This window comes from Podarcis muralis, chromosome 6 (genome assembly GCF_964188315.1).
Source record: "Podarcis muralis chromosome 6, rPodMur119.hap1.1, whole genome shotgun sequence".
In the NCBI taxonomy this organism is placed as follows: domain Eukaryota; kingdom Metazoa; phylum Chordata; class Lepidosauria; order Squamata; family Lacertidae; genus Podarcis; species Podarcis muralis.
Window position 1 is genome coordinate 71471218 of NC_135660.1, and position 23611 is coordinate 71494828.

Consider the following 23611-nt stretch of genomic DNA (forward strand, 5'->3'; position numbering starts at 1 on the left):
ATACCTCTCTCTTCTGCATGAGTGGTGGGGATTTTAGCACAGGAACACATAAATCAGTATTTGAAGGAACGAGTGAGGCCCTTTACCAAAATATCACAGTGTGGAGTGCTTTGGTTCAGGGTTTCAACCACTTTGTTCTATCCAATACCCCTTATTTTTTCATTCTCCACCTCCCCTCCCCAAATTTAATCAACATTCTGTGCCCACTGAGCATCCTCAGTTCTCATTGGTCTTATCCTCATCAATTTAAAATTTGGGAGGATGGCATGGGCATGTTTGTGCTCAGTGCCAGCTCCAATTAAAATCTTGGGTGCTTCCAGTGTTTTCTATTGACAGCTCTTCATCCCATCCTTGGGGAGATTTAAAAATAGTTTCTTAGTGTGAACCAGGAAGAGATCTCTCCAGATGAATGAGAAGACTATTTCTTCCCTTTTTTTGTATGTGTCTCCTCCTCTAGCCATTCTTCCTACCATTTATCAGATTCCCCACTTTCTGTGCCAATCCCTTTGCAGTCATTGACCACTCCACTCCATTTCATTCCATTCCCCCTCCTGCTCTTTTGTCAGGTTTCTTCCTTCCCCTTACACACTCAACATTTTGTGCCATTGAGTTATTATGAGGTTGTTCCCCACTTCATCACACTTCCCCTCCCCTGTTTAAAAACTACAAATCATATATACTTCACTTTATATAGGTAATACAAAACTTATTTTCTACTCATCACAAGGATTCATTTTTTAAAAGGTTGTGTAGCATTTTGGACTCTATGTCATAGTGAAATTTACAAAATTTACTTTTTCATAGATCCATTAGCATTCATTTCCCTTGCTTTCTCAAAAGCCAAGTAATCTTAGACCACAAAGTACCCTTTTATTCCAAATACTAGTCTTATACACCACAAGTGTCTTAGAAAAAGCGGAACATCCTGTTTGTCCTTGTGGGAGCATGGCAGCCATTTCACCCTGAGATTTTATCTTGAAAAGATCATTTTTTAATGGCCCTAATTTGGCCAAACTTGTCCTATACTGCTAGTTATCTTTGGAGTTCGCTTCTAAGATCTGGCTATATGAATCCCTTAGTGCAGTTCCAGTCACTCCTGACCACTGGTCCTGCTAACTAGGGACGATGGGAGTGTTAGTCCAAAAACAGCTGGAGACCCAAGTTTGGGAGGCCCTGCTCCTAGTGCCTTTGCCTTACTTAGAGATGACAAATTAGAAAGTGAAATATTTATGCTTCTATGAACGAAATGCTTCTTTACAACCTTACAAAAGTTTATTAACAGGATTTTATGTGTTCTTTATAAATTAAAACCCCATTCTTCTGACACATGAAATCCTGTGTGTGGTATGACTCAAAAGCAGGTGGGAAGAAAAAGACTTGTAACAGAAAAAAGGAACTATTTCTGTAGTGGGAGTTTTCAAACTATTAATATCAAACTATAATTTAATTAACATCATGTTAGTGAGGCTGATATTTAATTATTGTAAAACCAGGACAACAATGTAATATATTCCTAGGATAATCATTTGTGCATTTCATCCCTTTACCTCCTCCCCCAGACAGAAGTGGTTCAGACATAGCTCAAATGCTTGATATCTGTTCCCATTACTTACAGCCTATATATGGTATTGAAGGCAACAGCTGCAGCTTGTATTATTTCCGTCTATTGCCTTGTCAGTGTTGCATGCAGTTAGTTGCTATCACATCTCAAGTGAACGCCTAGATAAACTTTAGCTCACAAATACCACAATCACTATGAAACAAATATAGGTTGCTTCAGATACTGTTTGTTCTCAAGCCAAAAGAAAATCAGAAGATATGGATTTGACATTCTTAATTTGCTGATGTAATTTTCTCATATCAGGAAACAGTATATAAGGAAATACTCACTGAATCTAATTGTAGAATGCAATTCTTTCATACTATTTTGTGGGACGCTGCTTCCCGATTTATGATGATGCTTGTCTTTGTATCCTGCAGCCCCATCCTATTGGCTCCTCTTGCTTCTGCAATGGAAATGCTAGCAGAAGCTAAGGGACTCTGGAACCTATAGTTGCTTAGAGAGCATGTTACACAGAGATGTATAATTCTCTTTAGCTCTCAAGCTACAAGTCTTAGTTTCTTGTACAAATTCCCTTGCTATCTGTTTTAGAGAAGAACCTGGGCCAGCAGTTTGATGACTGAAATGCTGCATGTTTGCCACTGCATGCTGCTTCTATTTGCCTTTAGTAAATATCAAAAGGTTGTACAAGTTGTGGGCACATGTTAAAGATAGTTTTGGTAATCAGTGGTCAGCAATAGCAATTTTAGGACAAATCTGCCTGTTCTCTTTTGGGATTAATTGGTACTTGGTATCATTTACTGTTTGCCTAAATCAAATTTGTAAAAGACTTTAAAATAATTATTTTAATTCATTAAGTTTATTATTGTTTGCACAGATGAGTTATCAGCCAATCACACCATTGATGCATGTTTAAATATTCTACAAATTAAATATTAGAATTAGAATTGCTAATCACCCACTTCAGTAATCAACACTTGAGACCTGTTGTGATTGGCTCAGCCAGACACAAAATCTCATAATCTCTAAACTGTATCTCTCTTTCAGATATCATCAAATAACCTTCTCTAGAGAGCAACTGCCTTTTCAAAGCAAAGCCCCCTCTCCGTTTGTGACTGAGGGCCAAACTAGATAAAGTGCTAATTGCATGAATGCAATTAATGTGCATGTTTTTTGTTATGTAAGTAGGCACAGGGAAACTATTTATGTGACGAAAATATGCCCATAACATGCAGTAAAATGCATAGGTTTAGGAAGGGGGAGTCTAGTTCTTTATGTCTGCTTCTCTCCCAACGCCTTTCTTTTTGCATTTTGTCGTTGGTGTTTTGAGGGAAGGTTCAATCACTGCCAATGGGAGACTCCCTTGAAATGCAAATAGCAGCTGCATAGAGTAGTGTGTTTATTTGTTTTTTCTGTGAGAGAAACTTCCACAGTCCTGAGTTTGATCAGACTTGTAGGTGGCTTTGCATATAGCAACAAAAAAGGCTTGTCTTGTTTGTTCCAATAATTACAACAGTAGGGAAGGACAACAGGCTAAAGGTATACCCTTGCATCAAAAATAACAGCTTGTGGCATACATTTTCTCCTTTTTTATCATGCCAAAGTGGTTCAAGGTGAAGTAAAAGAAGAATGTAGACCAAATACTTCAGGGCAATATGCTACAGAAATAGTAAAAGCAGGTTGAGGGTGTTTTAAACTAAGTGTACAGCTATATAAGTCAAATTTAAGGTCATGCGTAATGGTCAAATCTCCCCTAGAAACTTCAGCTAGTGAACATTATTGCTAATGTTGCTCTGGAAAATTAGAGCTGGCAACCTGAGGGTTTCAGAGTGGGTGACTATTCCTGGCAGAAGGAGCAAGCTTTTATAACTCTTTGTGGGAGGAGAAAGGAATGCCCATTGCTTTCAGCCTAGCTTTCTCAGAGTGGCAGCTAAAAGCAGATGTCTAGAGGGAAGGGGAGATGAAGGCCAGAACAAGTAAGGGAGGATATAGATTGAAGGCTTAAATTCCAGGCACTGAATTCCACTGAAAGTTTGAACGGCCAACAGCAGCCAGTGCCCCTCTGCAGCAAGGCCTAGATAATGACCTTTAAAGTTACGCTTAGTTCACTTTTTTTTTTTAAAAAAGCTTAACTATCATGGTGCAGCGGTGGCAGCACAAGCACCCTTCTGTGCCAGTTTGCCCAGAACGTGTTTGTCTGAGGAAAGATCCCTGGATTTTCCTCAGAGTGAGTCTGGAAGACCGCCAGCACTGCTTCAACACTTGCAGTGGCAAAACAGCAGTTAGTCAGTAATTGGAGCAACGGAGAGGCAGATGAGCAGGGGCCACAGCAGTGGAAGAGAGTAGAAAGGCAAGGGGATGACTTTGAGGATGATGCAGCAACTGGGTGGGTGTCATTGAGGCAAGTGAGCATGGGGCCTGGGCCACCTCTGCTGCCTGTGGTAATTGTCTCATTCTGCCTCATGGTAGTATTACTCCTGATAATCAGATTTCTCTCTAGATCCAGTTGTAGGAAGACTTGTATCTCATTAAACAAAGTATAATTTTTGGTATAAGAAAATATCAAAGTTTGGCCAAGCAATAGGTCATTTGCTTGCATATAGGAGGCAGGGGATTGTATGTACTGCCCCACCCCAACTTCCTTGTATATGAGTGCCTCACCCCCACTGCGTATGACTGCCTCTCTCTCACACCCCTTTTCATGTTGAGTAGGGAAGATGTGAGCAGAAGCCTCCATACAATCAGGAGCCCTGAGTGCATATGATTAGAAGCCCCCTTCAAACTTTCCCTGCACAACATGGGAACATCAGGCAGATAGGTTTTGGGATGTTGAGGGTTGGACCAGCAAGGCCCCAAGCTCCCAACTTGAATTGTTATTTCCAGTTCAGCCATAAGGTCTAATCAGGGCTCAAGTGGAGTGCTGGACAGAAAGCAGGAATGAATTGGAATTCAAAACAAAGAACAGGGGTGACAGCGGATCACAGAATTTAGTGTGGTCTTTTTCATTCCTGTACATGATAGGGCTGTACAGTAGCGCTCTCCTTCCCCCACAAAGATGAGTCTGGGTGCATGTGGAAAAGTGGAATGTGAACATCTTATCACAGTTGCTATTGTACTGCTCCTTGGGCTTTGATAGGAAGGTTGCCTGGTTGTGCTTGTGGGAAACTTGTTGAGTCTTGCTTTGTTGAAGGGTGTGTGTTTCTCCTCTTTCTATTCTCTTTCTCTTTCTATTCATGACAACTTCTGCTTGGGCATGTGGCCTTTTCATTTCATGCCCCCTCCCCTGGAAAACTTAATGCTGTTTTAATCTCCAATCTAAATTCGTCTGTCCCTTATCATTCATTCTTGGATCATCAAAGCGCTGCTATTTTACATGCAGAATTAATCAATCAGTTCTTTTCCTGCTTTCCTTCACATTTTTTCCCACTTCCCTTTTTCAGTCTGCCTTGCAGTAATAAATTCTCTTTGCCAATCGGTTCTCCCTTGTCCCATTTTCCCCTTTCCCTGAATTCAGTAACGTTTTTTTTCTGTGCCCAACAAATCTATTAGCTCCACTGTAGCAATTCTTCAAAGCTGCAGCCAGCAGTCTCAGTATGTCTTTCTTGGCTAGGGAGATACAACTTGAAAACAGTCTAATGTATTGATTCTTCTTTCTTTTTATTCTTGTGAAACACTCCAGTTAAAAAAGAGAGTTTTCTGAAGGAAATAGGGATGGTTTCATTTTTGCTCTTGGCGTTGGTGATGCAAAGCAGTTATAAAACAAATTAATGTCGCCAGAACTGTAATGCTGGAAGGAACCAGCGGGTCATAAAGATTTACCCCTGCCGTATGCCCAGACCTGGCATCTGTCAGCCTTTCTCTCCCAGATTGACAGCTGCTTTGTATGTTAATGTATTGTACATGCTAAAAAATTTAACAGGAAACAACCTGTGGTTGACTTGGGTACACTCCACAGTGAACTGATTAGCAATTGTTCCCAGTGGTATGCAGCCACACTGCAAGATTTGGAGATTCTATGGTATTGTGTTGAAACAGCCCCAGAATGCAAAATGAACAAGTTGTACTAGACCAACAGTTCATTTGGAGTAAGTACACAGTGACTGTAAAGTGGATGGCTCTAAAACTACACAATATTGCAAAGTTGCATTGTGCTGCCTTTTGCTCCGGTCTTTATAAACTATAACACAGAATGATATATAAATAATATCCTATATTAAAAAGCAATAATTGGCATGATGCATAGGTAGATAGTGGTATATTGTAGCACGTAAATGAATACATTGTCATGTAATTTTAAGCTTCCCTGCCTTAGTTATTGTTTCCCCTAATAAATAATGCAAAAAAGAGAAAACTTTTCACAAAGGTGAACTATTTCCTTTCAACTCCACATCTCTGTAAATCTGAAGCATCTATCTGTCAATGTGCCTCTGGGGGTGAAGCCAACAGCTGCACAAGCAGCACCGAAGTGAGCTCCCCGGGCCGCAAGCCTGGGCAGTGTGGAGGTCTTGGGGTGCCTGGACGAGAAGAACCCCCTCTTGGCCTCACTGATGTGGTCCGAAGGAAAGCAGATGAATTTGCTTATGGACTGCAGCATTACTTGTATCTTTATTTTACAGGTGAAGCTTTAAGGGTAGCTGCAAAAAAATTCACAGAGGATCCTTGTTATTTGCCTAAAAGGGAGGCCGTTGTCCAAGTAGCACGTGCTCTTCTGGCTGCTGTTACAAGGCTTCTTATTCTGGCAGATATGATTGATGTCTCATACCTGTTGCAACATCTAACCACGGTAAGTAGCTACTGTGGTCAGCAAATGACCTTTCCCATATTCTTGGCTACCAAGCTTTCTTAATTTTCAGATTTTTTTAGTAAATAATTAAAATATTCATTCATTGGTTGAGTTTATATATATGCAGCTTTTTCACAATGAGCTGTGTCCAAAGCAGCTTACAGCAATCATTCAAAGCATGGAAATCCAGATAACTGGAAATACAAATATACAAAAAACGGAACATGTCAGTAAATTCAAATTCATGTTGGTAAGCCATGGAGCTTGCTACTGATGAAGGAAAGGATTGGATTTTGAATCATTGCTGCTCAACCTGCAAATTCCATTATATCAAATGTGTTGGGAGTTAGACTTTTTATTTTTTAAACTGACCTGGGGCTAATTCGGACTTTCAGACAGAACTGATATTAATTCCTCTTTTTAATTTTTATAGCACCTTACTATTGGTCCCTACCCCTCCAGTCTTTATGACCTTGGCTGTGGATGATTTTAGCTGTTGGTATGAGTTTATGGTGTTGTTCTTAGTTATAATATGTGGTTATTGTACTATATTTATTTCCATTATTTTTCTTCTGGTAAAGTATTTTGTTCAGTTTGCTTTGAATAGGCTGTATAGAATTCCTAAAAATAAATGAACAAATAAATCTTTAGAAATGGGAGGTTTTTTGTTTTGTTTTTGTTTTCAAAAGCAACAACCAAGCCATGGCTCAACTCTAACCAAAGTTAACTATGCTCTAGTTCCATTGAAATCCATGAGACTTAAGTTAGTCATGGCTAACTAGTTTCATTTGATTCTCTTGGGACTTACTAGCAGATAGATCAGGGCAAATGTTTCATTTTTATGAGCAGCATATGGCATCTCTAAGGGGCAAGAAACACTTATAATGCTTTTGCTGTGCTCTTGTTTTATATAACAACATTTCTGTACATCTTAACACCAATCCTGTTGCCACCACTCCCACTTTAGAGAAGGTAGAAAAGAAAGATATTGGCCTTCCTAAGAGGCATGGGCTCAAATCCAGGTTATCTAGACACAGTTTTTCACCTTAGGCTCAGAAGACAGAATTACATGGTATGCACATACATTTACCTTCATATGACATTCAGGTTTTGTAATAATGTGTATTTTATGTAATCTGTAATATAATGAATGGTTTGGGATGCTGTGTATGGATGGTAATACAGAAATGCCTCATAAATGAGCACCTACTGTTTTTGTTATTTTTTATTAGCTGTTTCCCGCTTTCTTTTGAAAGATTTCTGCAAGTATTTAGTTTTTGCTTTGTTTTAAATCTTGTAGACTGACTTTCCATCCAAACAAAAGTTTAGTTCAGAAAAATCAGTAAACCCATTAACCTAATTTTAAAAAGCTGAAATGTGCATAATAACAATGCCAATTGAATAATATACCACCATAGTATCAATGAAATTAGACATCAAGGCAGCATTCCTTCCTCAATGTCTTTTCTGTACAGAAATACATTTACTTCTAGAGGCTTTTAAGATTGAGTTTTGGAGACCTGCTAATGTGTGTCCTCCTCTGTGTGACCTCACTGCAGTATTTTAACATCCTAAGCAGTGCTTTATTTTTAGGAAAAATAGTGACAGTACGCACCATGCTCCCCCGTTCCCCCATCCCGACACCATTTACCTATGCATTGTCCATTCAGTTGTGAACTGGAAGAACTGATTTCCATAGCGACTAATCTTGGAAGAGGGGGAGAGATGATATATGTATCCAAAATGCGGAGAAGGCATTTCCACAATGGGATCAGAGCTGAAATTCTATTCCCTTATATGCATGCTGTGTCTGTGGACAAACTGTACATTTCAAGCACGCACCCCCTTGAATCCTGGGAACTGCAGCTTACTTCTTACAGAACTACAATTCCCAGCACCCTTAAACTACAGTTTCCAGGATTATTGGTGGGTGGGTGTGAAATGTGTATGCAGACTATTTCTGTTGAAAGGCAGGTAGCAGTTTCCAAGCAGTCACTGAAGCAGCTACATGTAGAACATAGCGCAGTGGTGCATCTGTGATTGGAGGTCACTGAGGAAGACCAGTGTCCTATTTTAATAGCATATGTTAGTTTATACAGGCACTGTGAGTGAAACAGTTCAGTTTTTTAAATAAAAAAATTACATATTTTTATTTATAATCCACAATATTCTGCAGAGCAGGGACAGAATGTTGTTTTTCTGTTGAGCCTTATATTATTATTATTTATTTAGCCCACTATGTTTTTTTATATCTAAGCTCTATCAGAGTTCTGAAATTTGACTTGCCACAATGCTTCATATAGCAGTAATAACCAATCTTAAGTAATCATCTTGTGGGTACTTTCAGTACTTCTGAAACTTTTCTGGTTACTTTATTGTGTGAATTGTTAGAAATTGCTAAAATGATTGAAAACCACACAAGTGTGCTGTTGAATATTTCAGAAATATGGAGCATATACCAAAGAATACTATAATCGTCTCCTTTCTATTTTCTAAAAATGTAGTATTCATGGAAAACAAACCATCAGTATAGAATGATTTTCTCTCCTTACAGAGCATATTAGACAGCTGTATAATCTTCCTCTACAGTGCCCAGCATATTCCTCAGTTCTGTTCTGTGGAAGTAGTAGTATATTTTTCATTGCTTTGCAGTGCTTGTTCATCATACTGCATCTGCCAAAAGCATTTCTTTTTTATGTTGTCACATTAATTAGAAAATAGACTGAGATGACCAGGTAACTTTAACATATGCTGTTGAATAGCCATCAAGTGCTAATAGCATTTTGGTCACTGCCATCCAGGGCCAAATTCTAATACAACTGAAATCTGTAATGAGTTCTGACTTTGCTTTTTTCTATCCAAAGTCTTTTAACTTTCATTATTATATTTTAGAGCTCCCTCAGGTAATTGAAATATTCTTAACTATGGAACTGATCCAAGAAAAGGCATTTGAACTTCTGCAGTACCTTAGATACAGTTGTGCAGCACTGAGAGCAACCCTTCTCAGAATGTTTGCTAGTTCACGTCAATTAAAAAGGCAATCTTGTTTAAATATATGTCTATAAAGCTTCCCCAGAATGTGTTCTTCTATAGTGGCAATGCTGACATATTGTACTATTCCTTCATGAGGATTTTGGCTGTTAAGGTTTGTCCATTAATCATATGAGAGCAGATGAAGAGGTTCTTTCCTTTCCAGTTCCATTGCTCCAAGGTTTTCTAATTTTCATAGAATAAAATAGGTGTTTGATCACTGAACCGAAATTAATTTTAAAGGTTATGTCATTCACTACGAAATGAAACTGCTGACCAAGTAAGAGATTTGTTAAATGTATAAAATGGTGGGAGAAGGGGGCCAAATCCATAAATGGGTTTTGGCACAGCATTTTATCGCTTTAGTGTCAGAGACATACTGTCTGGTCTGGGGCGTGCAGTGCATGAAATGATACTGTATAGAATAGCTATATTGTGGAGGATTATTAAAATTCACATCATGCAGTTTCTACAAAAGTGCCCATTGCTCATCAGAATTAGGTTAGGAACTGGTTTTTGAAGCACTGTAACACCTGTGTCTCCTTGCTAAGGTGAGACCCTCACTCCTAGGCATAGTGGTTTTAATTATATATGACATCAGGTAATATAAAATGAAATGTGATCAAAGTCAATCTAAATACTAGGCAGGAAATCTATCATGCAACTTCTGATACTAGTCTATAGCAAGCACTATAAAAATGGTGGCATGCCATACAATCTTTTCTATAGTCCAGTGTCTGTAAAGTCTGTATAGTTAGTGAGAGTGATGTCAGTACCCAACTGTTCTGTTCCACTTCATAGTCTAAGAACTTTTTTGTATCTTCATTCTTGCTCTCTTGTTGGACCTTTATGTCCCATAAGTACACACCACCTTAAAATAAAGAACCTGGTAGCACAGGAGTGTCGAGCACTGACATTGTTCCTGATGTCATGCTGATGTTTGCATATTTGTTTTTGACAAAGGACAGCTAGACATATAAAGGGCCCCATTATCTCCAGTAGCTTAGGGCCTCATCAAACCTAAATCTGGCCCTGTGCATGGCTTAAAAAAGATTGCATACCTGAATGTGTATTCCATTTAAAGCAATGCAGTGTGGATGGACAGCATCTGAGTTAAAACGTTTGTCTGAATACATCTATGACTTAACCTAGTTTCTGATCCATAATGTGGGACCAGTATATACTAACTGCAATCCATGGGCTCGTTCTCTTTTCGTATCATTGTACACTCTGTAACATTTCTCTTCCAGTTTGTGTTTGTAACCATAGTAACTGTGAATTTCTCAGCAATTAATGATTTGATGCATTTAAAGCAGCTGAGAGCTAAAGGCTTTTTATGTTCCAGTAGCAGATACCGAGACACATGGGGAATACTCTGGAATCCCTTGTTTGAGCATTGCACATCCAACAGGTGTTTCTTAAATGTGAAAGAAAAGCTTTAGTAAATAAAAGCATTGAACAAAGTTTAATTGCAAAACCACCCATCTCTCTTAATTGAAAGTTAGTTCAGGCATAATGTGCACGAATAAACTGAATCATTGATGGATGCAAATGGGGGAAAATAGTTTTTCATCAAAATGACTCGTCCAAACATTAATTCTGTAAACTAGGGCTGCATGCCCTAATTTACCTCAAGGTCAAGAAAACATTTTCGGACAATGAAATGGGAATTGAATTTAAAGTATGAATCTCGTGAGACAAAGCATGCATGTCTTGCTCATACAAAAACATATATGAAATAATAATTGTGTATCAATGCAGATGACGTTTGAATTCCCGAGTTTACTTATTTATAAGCCAAGCCCAAGCTCCTCTGAAATGCAAGCTCAGTTAGTTTGGACCCAGCCCCAGTCTAGCTATCCTCACCAAAGCAGCTGCCCTCTTCCATTTCACCTGGAAAACAGCAACAGAAACCCAGAGAACTAAATTTCCCAGTGATCTTGATATCCATAGTGGTGCTACCACCACCTAATATCTTTCTTGCCACTAACAGGTAATTTTTGGAGAAAAGGGACAGACCTTACCAGGTGCCCCAGTGAGGGGTAGCTCCTGTTTGGGTTGAGGGTACAGAGGGGAAGCCACCAAGAGGCACCGTCATGTTCCCAATAGTGTGGCTAGACCTGGTCTCAAAGCAAATAGATCCCAATTTAGCTTATTCTTTCTGAGCCTATTCCTAATTAAGCACGGAAGATTTTAAAATAATATTTAACCCCCCCTCCTTGTTTGACCATAGGTTCAAAGGACATTTGTGTGTCTTCAAAATGCATCAAGTAAATCTGAACTGCAGAAAACATATAAAAACCTCCAGAAAGAGTTGAAAAAGCTGGACCATTTGGCATTCAAACGACAACAGGTAAGAAACTTTAGTAGCCCAATCATATGTGTTTGTACATTTGGATCACCAATTTTCAACTGATTTCAAACCCAAGTACGTAAATGTTGCTATCACATGCAACTTCTGTTTATTTCAATATGATGTGTGCCCTGAATTTCACCCACAATGTCTTATGTAGGTGTAAACTGAGGCTGTTTGCAATGTTTTAAAAACTGAAAATTATCACAACCCCCCCCCCCCAATATTTCACTGAGGTTTGTTTTCTTAATGCCAGGACAAAATTTTCAACTGATCTCAAACCCAAGTACTTAAATGCTGCTATCACATTCAACTTCTGTTTACTGTATTTCAATATGATGTGTGCCCTGAATTTTACCCACAATGTAGGTGTAAACTGAGGCTGTTTGCAATGTTTTAAAAACTGAAAATTATCACTCCCCCCCCCAATATTTCACTGAGGTTTGTTTTCTTAATGCCAGGACAAAAATATAGGGTACAGCCCAGAACCCATAGGACAGACACATGCACAACAGAGACCACTGTACTATTCTTCCCGTTTGTTTTGTGGAAAAGTAGCTTGTGCTCACCTTTCAATGTGTTTAGCCAATGAATGATATGATAGCAATGACTGACAGTTAGGAAAGCAGATCTAGCTAATTAGACAAAGAGAAGGCTGGAGTGAAACACCCATTGTCCAGACTAGAGAAAGAGCTTCTCAGTTTATTTCAAGAAGTTTATTTTTGATTGCTTCCAAGGGATGGAGGAGGAATCCAGAGATCAGATTTGGTTATTTTCCTTGCCCTTGCAGCTCCCATGCCCCTTAGGTCTGCTCCAGAGGGTTGAGGGGCCCTCCAGAGCAGATGTAGGAGGACTGTGGAGGACTGCAGAGGGGGGAAATTGCTAAAAATTCAATCAATCAATCAATCAATCAATCAATCAATCAATCAATCTTTATTACGGTCCAGAGACCCAACAAATTGTTACAAAGCAATACACAATTCATACAGCCTACCTCCAGGTTAAACAAGCATTTTGTTCAGAATATAGGGATCATTGCTTCTTGCAACCACCGATAAAAATTGTTTCCCTCCCTGTTCTGCTGACAGATGTCCTACCACCACCTGAGCTACGTAGTATTCTTCTAAGCTGCTTTGGATACTCCTGTAGAAAACCAGGGTGTAAATAAAGAGTTGTTGAATTATTTTGAACCCAGGTACTCAATTGAAAAAACCCTAAAATACAGCACTTTCCCAGCATTTTTATATCCAGGAGTGATACAACTATCTCTATTCTATCCTTTCCTCTTTTCTAAACAAAAAAACTTTTGAGGACTACTTGGTGCTCTGAGGAATAAAATTCAACGGCTTTGTTTTAAACCACTAGATTTCTCTTCTGCATTTCTTCCGTATCAATAAATGGTCAATTATTCATCAGTATCATGCTCAGTGCCTTCTAGCAATTGTTCTAAACTCTAATTACACATTATGTAGAACAGGGGTAGCCAACCTGGGGATCACCAACCTGACACCCAAGGGTGCCCAGGTGCCTGCAAAGACTTTCATTGGCACCCTGGACAGATGCCCAGACTCTGGCCTTTCTTTTTTCTTTTTAAAAAGTAAGGGCTTGATTCAGCTAAGTAGTTGCACTAGTAGGCAGCAGTGCAGGGGGACTTGCCCCTCTTATCCATGCCATCCAGATCTATTTGGAGTGGAGTAAGAACCCCCAGGAAGGGACGCGGGTGGCACTGTGGGTTAAACCATAGAGCCTAGGGCTTGCCAATCAGAAGGTTGGCGGTTTGAATCCCCGCTACGGGGTGAGCTCCTGTTGCTTAGTCCCTGCTCCTGCCAACCTAGCAGTTCGAAAGCACATCAAAGTGCAAGTAGATAAATAGATACCACTCTGGCGGGAAGGTAAACAGCGTTTCCGTGCGCTGCTCTGGTTCACCAGAAGCAGCTTGGTCATGCTGGCCACATGACCCGGAAGCTGTATGCCGGCTCCCTCAGCTAGTAAAGCGAGATGAGCGCTGCAACCCCAGAGTCATCCGTCACTGGACCTAATGGTCAGGGGTCCCTTTACTTTTACCTTTAAGAACCCCCAGAATAGAAAATGGGGGAAGGAGATTGAGAGATCATTCCATCGGGCAAACAGAAATGTGTGTGCTGACAGAACCATCAAATTAGCACAGCATCAAATTCCTCCCTTAGTCTCTAGCCCTCCTAAAAAAGAAGCTACAATGCAAAACGTGTCACATTAGCAGCAAGGTCACCCCCCCCCACTACATTTCAAGCTGCATTTGCAGAATGTTGTTCACATCATAGAGTGGATGGGGGTGTCTTCACCCAGTGTGCATGACCCTCCTGTAACCCCTCCAGAACTGAAGCTGCCATCTGCACACGCACACTCATCAAATCTTCACATTACTGTTCATTTCACATCCAGTTTTCTAGAGGAAAGCTGAAGAAGCTGGTTTGAGGAAAATACTGCATTATTGTCAAGAAACTACAGGATTGATATGCATTGCCGCTAATGTTGTGGGAGTGCACTGGATGCAGACCAAACAGTAATGTGAACCTATACAAAGTCTGAGATGAGATACCAGGTTCATCCACACTGGATTTACAAATACACATATTTTATGATGTTATGAATCATATTTTCTATGGCAAAGGCAAATTCAGATTAAATAGGTAGGCAGGGGGAACTTTCTGGTCTTTTGATGCCAAAAGATCACGTGAATGCTCTGAAAGACTTCTAGAAGCCTATGAGTTGGTATATTGTGTGACTTCCTTTTTTACCCTGTTTTTTTTACTGCCAGTAGGTGGCAGTGTTTTCAAACGTATCTTCATTCGTTTTGACAGCATTTATTTCTTCTGGTTGGTGGTTTAGCATCAGATACTGTAAGCTGCAACCATTAAAAGGTTTATTTGGTGAGGGCAGATTTTAATAGTTGAAGCCAAGGATTAAGGGCACATTTGCTTATTGTTAGAAAGTATTTTTGTTCTTTGTTTTAATGTAAAAGGAAATGAAAAATAAAATATAAAAGTTGGCCTTTTGTGACATCTCAACCATGAGTAGTGCAGCTCATTTATTAATTGTATGTAAGTTGTTACTTTGTTGAATAAATAATATTTGAATTCTTAGGAGCAATATAAGCATTTATTTTAATTTTTTAAATAAAGCTGGTTAATCAATTAAATATTTAATCTTCTGATATCCTTAATTCATTTGTTTTTAATTGAAATTGCTAGTTATTATCAATCTTATTCAAGCTTCTTTTAACACAAACAGGATTCTTCTGCATCATTTGTGCATGAAGCAGAAATACTATGTAGTATAAGAACACTGATGTAGTTGTAGACAAGCAGTGCTGAATTTTAAAAAATTGCTTCATTGCCACTGACATTGATAAAAGTAGAATCATTCAGGACAACTTGCATGAGGCTTTTGCTGTTCTGCATTGGTAGTTGGAAGCCCCACAGGCCAGGGGATGGAGTTGGGGAGCTAGATCTGGAAAACTTTCCTAGCTTTTCAGAGGTAGACTTGGGCAGGTTTTCCCCTCTGCTGCTCAGTTGTGAAGACAATATTTAGATGAAGATTGTACAACATTCTGTATATCAATAAAGCTTTAAAAATGATTATGAAGTAACAGTACCTGATGTTCACTCTAGATCTTTACATCTGTAAGAGGCCTTGTTGTAACTGCATGTTTTTAGAATCACATTCTACCTGGTCCTTAAAACTGTACTAGGAATTTCGTCAGTTTTGCAATAGGGGGAGGGGAAATTGTGACTCCCTGAGTGATCTTAATGACATGCTGTATTTTTATTTTGCTTTTATAAATTAAGCTGGATTTGTTTTATTGTAGCATTATTTTACTGCTTGTTTTGATGCTTTATTGTATTGTATGCTGCCCTGGATCATATGTTGACGGGTGGACTAAAAATATTCTTCCTGCCCCTTGCTGTGATAATAGTGGAAGGCAATATCATCTTAAAATTATTTTAGCTAATTAGTCAATTAGAAAAACAGAGGGGTTATAAGGTCATCATATATGTATTAATATTATGACTTGTTTCAGCAGTACATTTGTCAAACTAGGTATTTGGTTAAAACAGTAATGTTCTTAATGTTGGTAGTGCCTTTGGCATGCCTGTGGCACTGCTGGTTCAAATTCAAAGGAAGTTTTGTTTCTGCTTAGATATCTCTGATTATATAGTGACATAATAGCTGACAACAGAGCTTTAAAAATATAAAAATACCACCCCACTCTAATGTAGATGTTAAGGTAGTAGTTTGATTTTGATTGTATACCCTGAGGCTAATAATATGCGATAAAAGAGCTTTTAATTTGTCTGTACAGAAAGATTTTTAATTGATCATGAATTATTTAAATAGTGCTATTTTAAGGCAAATAAGAATATGTCGTGACCACCTCTTTGTGCAGATAAAAAACTGTCAGACAAAAACATATCAGTTCAATAGAAATTCTTAGACATATTTGGGTGTGCAAAGTCATGTTCCCAGTTTCCAGAAGATGGAGCAAGACTATCAGTCTTTTGGTGCACAAAATTTGTATCCATTGTACAATAGGCACTTGGTCCAATTTATCAAGGGCATGGTGGGGATTCACATTCATAGGGTTTGGGAACCAGTGGCCCTTCAGATGTTGTTGGACTACAGCTTCCATAACCCCTGACCGTCGGCCATGCTGGCTGAGACTGATTTGAGTTAGGGTCCAATAATGTATGGAGAATATAGGTTCCCTACCATGGCCAGATGGGACAGTAGAGTCCTGTTCTGCTCTCCCATTAATATTCTTCCTCTGGGTGGGAGTCCTTGGAGTTCACTGAGAGCACTGTGACCTCTTCAGGCTGGAGAGGTGCTTGCATCGTGAGCTCCTCTGATGCTGTAATTCCCAAGAAGGCAGGGATATCTAAGGCTGACTCTAAAGACAAGTCCATTCCAAGATGTCTGTCTTATCCACAACCTTTTCCCCTTGAGCATGGGGAGCTGGAGACCTCAGTTGTGCCAAGAGGTTTGTATCCAGTGGTGTCTTTCTCTTTGGAAAAAGAATTTCAACTTTTAGAAGTTGGACCATATTGATTTTTGCCATACCTATTGCACCCCTCCATGTCATATTCCTTTCTCCTCCAGAGAATCCTTAGAACTGGTTTCAGGGAACTGGTGACTTGTGCTGAATTTCAGGAGCGGACCTGCTTTCTGCTAAATGAAAACCACCATTGTATACAATTCTGAGACTTAAGCTTAAAAAGAGAAAGATGCCACAAGGAAAGGCTGCTGTTACTGCCCACCCCAATCTCCACTGAGTGGTAGCAAGATTTCAGGGATCTTGGCACTTAACCATTGGCACGTAACCATTTTAAACATGACTATGCATTTTCGTCAGTCTTGTTTCTTAAGGAGAAAAATATTTGAGTGTCAATTCAGATAATGCTCTTAAATTACATGTGCATCCCACACCAATCAATGTTCTGGGAAGTATTCAGTATTGTTTCAGCAGACTTAATAGAATAATTTCCAACATATTTTTCTCTTGCTATCTGCACTGAACCTTACACAATGGGTCTTCCATTCCTCTAGTATGATTGGCTTTCTTTTCACTGCTGAAGGATGCCTGGAGCTATGCTATAGGTGAAGCTGTCCAAAGTATCACCACCATCTTTTGATGCCTTGCTTTACAATATTTAGCACTCAGATAAGAAAGTCAGAGGAGAAATCTAGTCTAAAAAAGGACTGTAAAAAATGTTAGGCAAAAGATGATAAAACTATAAATGTGAAAACAGAAAGAGGAAAGGTTTAAAGGATAAATGCCAGCCCCTGGAGCCAGATTTTCAGGTTAGACTTCTTTTTGAAAGTACCTGAACAAATAGTTTCTGTTTTTATGGTATTGTTGATCTGCTACTTCGAACCTTTGGAGAATAGTTGAAAGCTCAGTAAGAAAAGGAAGTCTTCTCCAACCCTTGCCTTTGGTTGAGAAATCAAGGAAGGCATAGAGGCAGTTTCTCCCCTACTACTGGAAGGCCTTCAGGAAAATTTAAAGATGTGCCCCCCTATCTGTGTCTCTCCTCCCTTGCAAAAAGCTATTTACAGTATATACAGTGGTACCTCTGGTTGTGGATGGGATTCGTTCTGGAGGTCCAGTCAGATCCTGAGGACCGCTTCTGTGCATGTGCAGACCGCTTCTGCACATGCGCGTGCAGTGAAACCTGGTAAAATACTTCTGGGTTTGCTGCGCGCGCATCCTGAAGTTTACGTAACCAGAGGGTCACGTAAACAGAGGTACGACTGTACTGTACACTAGTGGCATTATATATGCTTTAGCCACATTGACATTACTTGTGTAACTTTGCATTTGGTGGAAAACCTGTGACTTCTAGGCACTCACATGGCTCCATCTTCCATTAATATATTAATGGGAAAACCTGAACAAGACCACCTCAAAAAGTCTGCTAACAAACCATGGATAAAAGAATAAAAGAACAAATAAAACAATAAAAGAACAAATAGCAAACCAACTCCAATACTTCTCAGACATGTTTTCATCTGTCCTTTACCTAATAAGGGATGAAGTTCTGAGGTGCTTTCCTATACTCCCCAGTCTAAAGTGCCTCTTCCAAATTTACACTGTTCTGTGTACCAAATTTGTGACAAATAAAACCGCCAAGCATAAGCCATTGGGCCAGATTTAGCCAGATACAGATTATGTCCACCAGGACAAGAAGGAACAATATAAGGAAGGTAGAAAACATAACACACCCAATAGCCAATGAGGGTAGGCATTAAAAAATCCTGATCTCTATGGAGGTCGACCAACCAAAGTCCAACAGCTTTGGTCTCCCCAAAATGCCCCAAATCCAACAGCTCTGTGGAAAGATAAACGTCCATTTGCAACCTCTTTCCTGAGGTTTTGTTATGCCATTTGAGCTAACTTGTGTATCATGAGACTTCAGGCCAGCCTTAAGCCTCAGAAATGAAACCCAGTAGGTGCCACCTCCTTCTGTCTCTCTACAATTACCTACCTACCCCTCAGTTTATGCTGTATAGGAGAGAGACTATTTTCAGTGGGGTACTTGCATTCTTTTGCTGCCACAGATAGATTTAGCACTAGATCATATAATTATTCAGGGACAACTTCCTTCACACAATTAAGCAGAAAAATTATTGAGTCCAAGTCGTAAATGAACATTATTTGTGTTGGCTACCATCTTCCAAAAACTGTTAGCTTTTTCACATAATCATTGTATATGGAGGAAGTCAATGCTCTCCTTGTGACACACCTAACATCCAACTGAATCTAGTTTTGGATCTTTAAAATTCTCCAAAAAGAGAAAAATTTTTTTTAAATACAATGGCATTTCTCTAGTACTCTGAGGCTCTTTAGTAAAACAAGAAAACCTGTATTTCTGGAGGACTTTCACAGTTCAGTGTTCAGTCTTTTTTAATATAAACTTTAGGACATTCACATTCTGACTTCGATAAGACATAAAAGATGCATTGTCTTTTAAAATGCATTGCTTCTGCTTTGGTCTCTAAATACATTGTGAAAGGCTATTGTGTATCTGCTTTTATTAAAACCTTAAAATTTTCACTGCAAGCTGCCAGAAAGCTAGCAGTTTTAAAGACTTATGCTTTTTAGCCGGCAGTCGTAGAGATTAGATACATGATTTAAATGATTTAAATTCACACAAGAGTTAAGGAAACACCAAATTATTATTCAGTTGTTCTAAAACTGTAACATCAATGCATAGAGAGGGAATCTTGCCTGCTGCCCTCCACACATTGCCAACCAATGTGCACATAGAACCAATGCACATACCAATTCTGAAGGCTGGCCAAGGAAACGTCACCCATATATTGATCTTATGCTGCTTTTGATTGTCTGTACGTGGCTTGAGACACATATCCTCAGAAACTAGGGATGACATTTGACTTTAAGCCCTTTTGAAATGTGGGTTTCACATACAAACACAGTTGCAGGGCAACAACTTTTCCATGATGCAACCACACATGGTTTGGGATGGTGTATAAATGAAGCAGCCACATTGGTGGGGCAGATCCCATGGCTCTTTCTCATATAGTCAGCACCCTCCCTCCCACTCTTGAGGAAAGCATGTTTGTTTTAAAATCATCACTACTGAATAGTCTATTTAAGGAGCAAATATCATCTGGTGGCATTTTATGTAAATTGTGGCATGGACGGGCACAGAAGACTGAAGGATCTGTATTGGCTCCCAGTATATTTCTGAGCATAATTCAAAGTGTTGGTGCTGACTTTTAAAGCCCTAAGCTGCCTCAGCCCTGTATACTTGAAGGAGCGTCTCCACCCCCATCGTTCAGTCTGTACACTGAGATCCAGCTCCTAGGGCCCTTTGGCAGCTCCCTCACTGCAAGAAGTGAAGTTACAGGGAACCAAGCAGAGGGCCTTCTTGGTAGTGACTCCCACCCTGTGGAACGCCTTCCCATCAGATGTCAAACAGATAAACAACTATATGACACCTGAAGGCAGCCCTGTGTAGGGAAGTGTTATATATTTGATGTTTTATTGTATTTTTATAGTTTGCTGGAAGCCGCCCAGAGTAACCCAGTCAGATGGGTGGCATATAAATAATAAAAATATTTATTATCCCTATTTCTGAGAACTGCTGCAATGGAAGCAAAGACTTGTAACATCCCTGCCACATCAATTATCATATGAGGCAAGAAAGGCAACACTAAATAGTTCTGCCTTGTGCAATTCTAAATGCAAAGGCAAATCCAACTGCTGTAGCTCCCAGCTGCTTTGAGCCTGCACTGCCACCATGAACTGCGGTGTCCTGAGCACCACCATGAAATCTCCCCATTCAGAATTTATGCAAATTCAAGATGTTGCAACTAATATTTATTCTTAAAATTCTATATGCCAATGATTTAGTTTGTATATTTTCCCCCCTCACCAAACAATTTAGGGCAGTTGGTTGCAGTATTCAAAGAAATGTATGTCATGTGGATCTTGTCATGTCAGCTTCTGTTGCTGTTGCAGTCTTTTATGCATGTTTGGTAATGAAAAGAAATACAACAAGCATCCTGAACAATAGCTTCAGACTATTAATAAATAGCTGTTGTGTGAAATCAGAATGTGCATATTTCCTATTGACAGCATTTCGCTAATGGACAAATATAGAAAAGTTTTCCATGTCACAATAGAAATATTCTAAATTGTTAACCAATGGAGAATTATGGGTTTGTGGGTTTTTTTGCAGTTGTAAGGGTCTAAGCTGCTCACATATTTTAAATGTGAGCACTGGCTTTGTTTACTGTTATGTAGTGTAGTTTCACCCTGGGCCAACAGGGGGATACTGTATATAGTTTTCACTCAGGTCTGTAGATAGTTTTCACTCAGGTCCGCGGCAGTTATTTTAGGCGGGAACTCTGGGCTGTTGTGGTTACAATGTGACAGCCGGCTGCCTATAAATACAGGCCGGCTGAGCTGTTCACTGTCAGTTCTATTCCAGCTTACCATAATAAAGAGCTACTTGAAGAGATCGCTGTGCCGGCTGCTATGTCAACCCACGACTTAACACTGGCGACGAGGATGGGATGGATGGACATCAGAGCACAGCCAGATGCGGCCAGCCTCTGAACTGAGCTGAATCACTGAGCTGAATCACAGAGCGAAATCACTGAGCGAAATCACTGGGCAGAACCAGTTCAGAGCTGACTGTTCTGGCTAGAGCACTGTGTTCCATCCATCGCCCTTCACGCCGGCATCGGAATCATGGCTTCACTTGTGCCTCTACCGCCGTTTGCGCCAGCCTCTGAACCATGGGACTCCTACCTCGCTCGGTTCGACTGCTACCTCCAAGCCAACGAGCTGACAGCAGTATCACAGGATCGGAAGCGGGGCCTATTCCTCAGCCTCTGTGGGCCTGAGGTGTTTGAGACGGCCCGAGCGTTGGTTGCGCCTGAAGCAGTCCAGGCATCACCATGGGACACGATCCAAGAGAAGCTCCGCAACCACTACGCACCAAAGCCGTCCAAGATTGCTGCCCGCCATGCGTTCTACCACAGGAACCAGGCAGAGGGGGAGTCAATCAACAACTACACCACCGCCCTGCGACAGGCTGCAATGCACTGTGAGTTCCGAGACTTAGACGATGCCCTGATGGATCGAATCGTCTGCGGGGTCCGGGACATCCATCTGCAACGGCGTCTCCTAGCCAAGCCAGACCTCACGCTACAGAAAGCCATTGAGGAGGCTGTGGCCTCAGAAGCTGCTGAACGCTCCGCTCAGGAGATCCGCAAGTCCAGCAGCCTGCGTCTTGCTAGGGAGCCCGTTCCGGTGCATCATGAAGAGGCCAGCAGTGAGGAGGCATCCTCCAGTGAAGACGATGATGTGCACCAGACAAAGCGGGAGCGCAGGAAGTTCCAACAGAAGTCCAAGGGCCAACCGGAATGTGCTGGCTGCGGAGGCAACCATTCCCGTGCCAAGTGTCGATTCAGAGACGCCATCTGTAGGAGGTGTTCCAGAAGGGGCCACATCGCTAAGGTCTGCCGATCGGCTCCGTCTGACACCCCCCCTTCATCGACTCGCAAGTCCAAGTCTTCACTCCAGTCTGCCAAGGAAAGTTGTTTCGCTCTCACCAACTGCCGCTGCCCGTCTGGAACCACGATTGGCCAAACCGACTCGCCTACGAGACGCAAGCTGAACGTCACGGTGCTCATTGAAGGAGCTCCATGTGACATGGAGATCGACACCGGGTCTGCCCTGTCCATCGTGTCATGGAGCACCATCAAAAGACTGGTACCCAGAGTGTCCAAAAGGCAACTCGACTCTCACCGCGTACACCTGAGAGACTACCAGGGAAACGACGTTCCCGTGGTAGGCGTTGGCCGGTTCCGGATCGCCTTCAAGGATTTTTCGGGCCTGCTCCGGTTGGTGGTGGTCGAAGGTCAGCGGCCAAGCCTCCTAGGGCTAGACTGGTTTGATGCCCTCGGCCTGGAAGTCACCGGCATCAACTGCATCTCTAACGCAGAGACTGAGGGTCTGGTCAAAGACTTTGCCGAGGTTTTTGACGGCACCTTGGGCCAATATACAGGTACGCCCATCTCCTTTAGCCTGGATCCACAAGTCGCCCCCATCAAGCTAAAGCCACGCCGGGTTCCCTTTGCTCTCAAGGCTAAGGTGGACGAACAACTGGACAAACTGATCGCCCAAGGAGTTTTGGAGCCGGTTGACCACGCAAAGTGGGAAACCCCCATCGTCACGCCTGTCAAGCCAGATGGGTCGGTGAGAATCTGCGCTGACTACAAGTGCACGATCAACAAGGCACTTCAGCAGCACGCTTATCCGGTTCCTGTTGTCCAACACCTGCTGCATTCCCTGGGTGAGGGTAAGGTCTTCGCTAAGCTGGACCTTGCCCAAGCCTATCAACAACTGCCAGTCGATGATGCCACTGCTGAAGCCCAGACGATCGTCACCCACCGGGGGGCATTCCGTTGCCGCCGGTTGCAGTTCGGGGTGAGTGTGGCTCCTGGCATCTTCCAAGGCCTTATGGAGCGTCTCCTGCAAGGGCTTCCGGGCGTGGTACCATATTTTGATGACGTCTTGGTGTCTGCAGACTCACACCAGCAGCTGTTCGAGCGCCTCCGTGCCGTGCTGACCAGGTTCCAGGAGGCCGGGCTCAAGGTAAAAAGGGAGAAGTGCCAGATCGCCGTTCCACAGGTAGAGTTCCTGGGCTATCTTATCGATGCCTCCGGTCTTCATCCAACCACATCCAAGATCCGCGCTATCCAGCAGGCCCCCACTCCAAAGAACAAAACAGAGTTGCAGGCGTTCCTGGGGCTGCTGAACTTTTATAACATGTTCCTGCCCCACAAAGCCACAGTGGCTGAGCCTCTTCAC

The 23611-nt window shown here is 41.2% G+C and overlaps 1 protein-coding gene across 2 annotated transcripts in view; it reads left to right on the plus strand.

The window, feature by feature from the left end:
- CTNNA3 (catenin alpha 3) overlaps positions 1 to 23611 on the plus strand; it is a 554150-nt gene that overhangs the window by 11824 nt on the left and 518715 nt on the right. For both annotated transcript variants that reach the window (XM_077930540.1, XM_077930541.1), the window contains 2 exons: positions 6178 to 6344; positions 11608 to 11727. In XM_077930540.1, coding sequence (XP_077786666.1) covers positions 6178 to 6344; positions 11608 to 11727 — 287 coding nt within the window. The remainder of the gene's footprint in view (positions 1 to 6177; positions 6345 to 11607; positions 11728 to 23611) is intronic.